Source organism: Ruditapes philippinarum, unplaced genomic scaffold, assembly GCF_026571515.1.
Source record: "Ruditapes philippinarum isolate M1 unplaced genomic scaffold, ASM2657151v2 ctg12492_1_1_1_1, whole genome shotgun sequence".
NCBI lineage: Eukaryota > Metazoa > Mollusca > Bivalvia > Venerida > Veneridae > Ruditapes > Ruditapes philippinarum.
In genome coordinates this window covers 12069-18965 of record NW_026864536.1, presented here as the reverse complement: position 1 = coordinate 18965, position 6897 = coordinate 12069, and the positions used below count along the sequence as shown (strand labels likewise).

At 34.4% G+C, this 6897-nt stretch overlaps 1 protein-coding gene across 1 annotated transcript; it reads right to left on the bottom strand.

Annotated features, from left to right (window-relative positions):
- Positions 1–2222: 2222 nt before the first annotated feature.
- LOC132725992 (uncharacterized) lies at positions 2223–6099 on the bottom strand. The gene is made up of 3 exons (XM_060711221.1): positions 6043–6099; positions 3799–3895; positions 2223–3267 (listed from the first exon to the last, which is right to left on the bottom strand). The coding sequence occupies exons 1-3, from the start codon at positions 6097–6099 to the stop codon at positions 2588–2590; spliced, it is 834 nt and encodes a 277-aa protein (XP_060567204.1). The 3' UTR covers positions 2223–2587.
- Between the last annotated feature and the right edge of the window lie 798 nt (positions 6100–6897).

Sequence of the window (6897 nt, the reverse complement as noted above, 5' to 3'; positions counted from 1 at the left end):
GTGAATACTGATGGCTGAAAATAACAAAGGGCAATTACTGAAAAATAATGCAGGGTAGGTTATCATTCTTGTGTGCTGCATCCCTCCTCAGTAAAATCTATCCACCTATGAAGTTTCAAGTTATCTGATACCTCAAATACTTTTAAGAAAAAAATTGAATTGAAAAATTAAGTATGAAAAATAGCAAAGGGCAATAACTCAAAAATTATAAAAGGTACAGTTAACATTCTTGTGCACTGCAAACCTCCTGAGTTAGATCTATGCACCTATGAAGTTTCATAATGATATCTCAAAGGCCTTTTGAGTTATGCTCTGGACAAAAATTAATTTTGAAAAATAACAAAGGGCAATAACTAAACAATTATGCAGGGTAGAGTTATCGTTCTTGTGCACTGCACTCCTCCTCAATGAGATCCATCCAGCTATGAAGTTTCAAGTTGATACCTCAAATACTTTTTGAGATAAGCTCCGGACAAAATATTATGAAAAGAACAAAGAGGAATAACTAAAAATTGTATAGGGAAGAGTTATCATTCTTGTGCACAGCATTCCTCCTCAATAATATCTATCCACCTATGACATTTCATGTTGACATCTCAAACACTTTTTGAGTTATGCTCCACTCAGGTGAAAAATTAAGTATGAAAAATAACAAAGGGCAATAACTCAAAAATTATGAAAGGTAGAGTTATCATTCTTGTGCACTGCACACCTCCTGAGTGAGATCTATGCACCTATGAAGTTTCATGTTGATATCTCATAGGCTTTTGAGTTATGCTCTGGACAAAAATCAATTTCGAAAAATAACAAAGGGCAATAACTCAAAAATTATGCAGGGTAGAGTTATCATTCTTAAGCACTGCACTCCTCCTCAATGAGGTCTATCCACCTATGAAGTTTCAAGTTGATAACTCAAATACATTTAGAGATATGCTCCAGACAAAAATGTCGGACGGAAGGATGGACGGACGGACAGAAGGTCGGACTGACGGACGGAGACTATAACTATATCCCCCGCCGCCTTTTTGGCGGGGGATAATAAGACTGGGTAGAGTATCATATCAGCTGCTTTTTACTAAAGTTGGGTATTGTACTCATAGACAAGTTTAATGTTCACTCATGCAAATTTCATGTTTTTATTTATAAAATAGCCAAAGCAATGTAAAAAATTTGTTAATGAGATTTTGGCTAAAATATTTTAAAACTGGAACTGTTTCCAAAGGACAGACAGATGCCCCCACTGACAACATATATATGGTATATAGTGAAAAAATCAACAAAAGGTCATAATTCTGTTAAATTTGGTTGCAGCAAAAATTCCTTCCTTTACTTCCATCTACACATTCCCTGGATGGACAGACGTACGGACAGACGGACAAGTGCAACACTATATTGCTCCCCACTTTGTGGGGGCATAAAAATTGATTAACAAATATCTATGAGCTTACATGATTCTGTTAATGTCAGGTATACATAAGATAGATTTTAAGTTTATTAAGACCTCCCCTCTGTGTTGATAGTTTCCTTTAATTCCAGGTAATTAGAAAATTCCATCTAATTAGATGTCTGTACAGACAAACCTAGTCTTTCACTTTCTTTCATCTAACAAAACTGATAGTACATCAAAGTATGAAATAAAAAAGCCATTATTATAACATTCAAACAGCCATTTTCAATAACAACAAATATAAGAGCAGTGAGGTTATTTCTCATACACTAGTGTAACATACATTACAATTATAAAGAACACATTTTAGGTGTAGGTATGGGCCTAGAGTATTTGCCAAAGAAATGAAATTTGAAGGCAACAGTAGGTTTATGTACCCCTACAATATGAAAGTGTAAAAGGTACAACAACAACAACATATTTCCTAATCTTGAAAGTAAGGAGGACTATGTACAGCTTTGAATTTGAAGGTTTTGTCTGTGACACAGTACCCTGCGGAAATGACCACATCCATATCAATGCCGACCATGGTTGCACCATGGTTGCCAATGATATGACCTTGATATGCAATTACAGAAATTGGGGACTATGAAATGGTTGTGGTATGACCATGTTATGAACATGTCCATATCATGGATCATCATAGTCAAAGCAAAAGAAATGTTTTGACCATGGTAATAATCATAGTTAAAATGACAGCATATCATGGATATCCAAATAAATGAAGACCATAATATGTTTTTTCATTTGATAATATAATGGCTTGAACTACATCTGTTTTGACCACAACTGGCATGATAGCTACAACATTGCCAGATCATTTATTGAAATCAGAGTCATAACATGTTTGTCTACATGGCAGTTCAGTCAGTTTCATTTTTTTGTCCACAACTACTTTACAGTCTGAGAATTTGTTTAACAATCACACTACATAATTTTTTCCTTCTATTCTCCCTTAAAGCTGCTTTAAAAATATAAGACATGTATGATATTTTGTCCCTGACAGAAAACTAACACACTGATGTATTTGTCAATCGATATTTTTTTATTACCTTGAACAAGTACTTCTAAATGAATTGACCTTCTGTTATAAAAATACCGCCCTAATACTTATTTAAAAATAATGTTTTCTTGTCTTATCTAACTGGACATTCTCCGGCCCCATATATTGAAGTCCGTCACACCCATGTGTTTTACATTTATATTCATTTGGATCGTCAGCTGGAAAAGTTTGAAGCATTTCATACAATAGTGGTGTTGACGATAATTATCCTGATGTCCAGAAAGCACAGTTTTTTTTAATAGTTGTTTATAATTATTTGGAAGCCACGATTTTGATTGTGGATTTGTTGACTTATGTAAAAGTATCAAGTCATAAATGCAGTTTCCAGCCAAATTGTAATTCATGGCAAATGAAAGGAACGCTAATGAATAATCTTTTTCCTTATTAATGCACTGAGCAGACTCACACTGTTCATTGTTTACACTACTGGCATCAGAACTTACATAATCTGTATCAGAACTTACAGAATCTGTATTATCCAGCACATCACTGTTATCATCAGATTCAGAGCCCTCATGTGATTCAGAACCATCACCAATTTCCATTAAAGACTGCATTGATTCTGTTTCATCAGTCAACAAATTTCCATTTTCATTGTAATCGATAAGGATATGATTTTCACAAAAAGTTTCATGTTCTGTAATATTACTAATAAAATTTTCAATCTGAAATGTTTCTTTATTCTGAGATGATTCTTCTGTTTCCTTTTCTGAAGACAGTAAGGCCAGATTTTCATCTGTGATTTCTGCTTTTGGAACTGTAAGAATGAATATATACATTATAATAGACTTAGATACACATCACAGCAATACTATGTTTGGTTAGAAGAAGAACTCTAAATGCTGATGCATGTCAAATGTGAAAGTTCTGGGCATTTTGGCTGTGGACAAGATTTGTGAAATCTGACTGTGACCTTATTATGCAACAAACCAAAACCATATGTAGGACAACTTTGGTAGGAGACCATCCAAGGCTTAAAGAAATACTGTATAAGTGGATCATTATTTCATTTTGGTATGATGAAAAGTATGCAAATTGGCAACTTGCGACAAATCAGAAGAAGAAATATTTGTGCATGTTCAAAGTTTAACTAGTCAGAAATTTGTAATATTTTCTGATGGTGAATAATTGTTTAATTTATCCTATTTCTTGTACTACACAAAAATCACAATGTTCAAAAAGTATTACCAGAGAAAGGTCTATTGTGTGACTCATACCCAGTACAATATTTAATCAATTATCTTACTTGACTGGCTATGTATTTGTAAAAAAATATGTTATAAATTACCCTGATCAGGTACAAGTACTCGTCTGGAAGTAGTTTCTTTTTGGAACAGGCACACTCGGATCTCTATTGTATAGTTTGTAAACTGGCTTAGCTGGACCTAAAAATAATTCAATGTATTATGTTTGTATAATTTTGATACAAAGTGATAATCATAGCTTAAAAATACTCAGTATCAGACCTGGGATCAATCAAAAGACCCAGACTGATAAAAATGTTTGAATATATCATAACAGGCCTTAAAAAAAAAAAATGTCAGATACTCATGCCTGTGATCAAAACTGGAAGATTAAATGAACTTTTTATGATTTGATTGTAAACATAATTCTACACTTCCAACCAAAATTTGCCATGTGAATTTGTCTTTCTAAATCTAGTACTTTCAAGAAATTAAGAGTAATAGTTCTTGTATATTGTACTTCTCCACACTTAGACTCAGGGTTCTGTTCATGTATCAAGTTTCATGACAATACCCTTGATATTTAAATTAACTTACAATCCAGAGAAAACAAGAGCGATCAGTAATCACATGTGTCGCCTCATGATGGCCAATTTCATGTTGGGACAAGTTTTGTGACAGACGGACAGACAGACAGACAGTGCACAACTAGACTTGGTACTGATCATTCCTGTAAAGGTTGGATAAAATTGCATCAGTAGTTTATGAGTAGTCCGGACAAGCTTTTGTGTATCTGGCAACACACAGAAAAAAAACACCTTTTTATCAAAGGGCCCTAACTCTGCCAAAAATCATTCAACCGGAAAACCCGTGCAATATGCGCAACAACTTGAGCTACAGATCAATCCTGTAAAGTTTCATTGAAATTGCATTAATGGTATAATAGAAGTAGTCCGGACAAACTTTAAAAATAAACATAATTAAAGGGCTATAACTCTGACCAAAATCATTGAACCAAAAAATGCTGACAATATGCACAACTAGACTTGGTACTGATCATTTCTGTAAAGTTTGGATGAAATTGCACCAGTAGTTTATGAGGAGTAGTCCGGACAAGTTTTGTGACGGACGGACGGACAGACAAACAGACGACGGAGAAGTGATCCCTATATGTCGCCACTGCTCCGTAGAGGCGACACAAAAATGAAGTACATGTATGAAAATAAAGAAGAGCAATAACTTATGGGAGGAATTACAAGGTTACAGTTCTTGTGCACTGCATTTCTCCATGAGAAATGTCCATTTTCTTGACAAAACTTTACAAAACATGGCCTGTCCAAAGAACAGGTTACCTTGACAGTGATGTTACACTTACTTAAGGAATGACAATCCACCAGATGTGAAAAAACCCTGTTTTTAGTAGAACGGTGAGCTCCACAAAGAGTACATCTGAAATAAGTCTTTTTCCCAATTTTCACAACATCACAACAGTCTTTCTTTGATGAATTCATCTGAAAAATTAACAGGATAGTAAAAGAATAACCCAAGCGGATAAAACAATGGTATAACAAGATGTTTTTTTTGTGAAAAATGCATGTCTCTCCCCTGCACCCGATGGAATTAAAGCCACGGGAAAGATATCACCATTCTGAAACAGATGCCTCTGTCATTTATTATGGTATAAGTAAGAACAGGGCTCTCAGTAGTGTCAGAATTTTCAGGTCAAAGATTCTTTGACCAAAATGTTCAGGAGTCAAATCATTTTTTTTCTAAACATGAATTATTTTTAAGTTACAAAAATTATCTTTACTGGTATGCTGTATAATAAATTATATCATATAAATTTTTAAATACCAAAATGTACTAGGGACTATTCAACGAAAAAAAGAAATAACAAATGTGCAGGTACTCCAAGTAAATCAAAGACATATTGTAAAATAATTGACATCTCAAGCATGTAATTCTTATCAGTTGTGTAGAGCTATTTTTAGCGCTGTCAAATTACATCCACTGATGTCACGATTCAGTGCACATGCTATAAACAAATGCTGTGTGGAATACACGGTGACATTTTTATTGAGTTTGATTTGAACAAATGTAGGTGTCAAATGTGTTCATAAATTTACCGGATTTTCACGTGTCCCATGTCAAACGAGAGCTCTGTATGACAGTATGAGGCACTATTATACGTTTGCCATTAATTTATTTACTTATTAATTTAATGTAATGTTTTTTAAAATACATAAAGGTAAGACTTTATGAACAAAAATGACAGTTTTGGTAGGGCGAAACGTCTTTGGGTAATTTGGGGCCGAAACGTTTTTTTGGGTCGAAATGACTAAACGTACTAGTTTTCCGTGACTTGAGATCTTGTATTCTTTTTCATCTTTTTTATATTTCGACATGTTGAATCACATTAAATTAAATTCAAAATAAATATCACTTTTACCAGTGTCTGCGAGTGCTATATTTCTTTTTTAACAACAAAATGAAACTTGTGTGCTTCCTGTTTTGTTTATATACGGATTACATTGCACAGCCACGTGAGTAATATCATGTCCGAGATAACGTAACGATATCTTTTTTTTTTTTTTTTTTTACAAAATAGACCAAAGATTGATAACATAAATGAATTTTTTTAATAAAATACAAGTTACTCACCTGTTTATCTGGCTGTTTCGACGTCGGCTATACCTACCCGAAAATATTCGTGTTTTTTTTCCGCCGTAGTCCGGGAAGAAAGCACCCAATCGGAACATTATCTATAAGACTGACGGAAAGGGCCGAAAAGTTGCGATTGAGAAAGCACAATCATGGTTTCTGACGGCGTGCGCATTGAGTTTAATTTGCGGGAGACGTTCGAAAAACATGTCAGCATTGGAGACAAGTCTTGTTTTTTCTGGCCAGAAGAGAGTGCCTGGTCATTGGTACAGAATTCAGCATTAGAGACGGGGGCTACAATAGGATCCAAAACTCGAGTGAAGTTCAAGTGCAAAAAAGTATCTAGGCCATTTTATTGCAAGTAAGTCGATGCTTTGCAAAGAGTGCGCGGCAAATGCAGTTTGCAGAATGATTGTCCGGTTGAGATTTTATATATAGAATACTCAAATATAATTTTACTAGAAACATTAGGTACTGAGCTATTTTGCGACAGGCCACGATATGCAGTAACAGATATTTAACGTAAGTGGCAGTATCGGTGT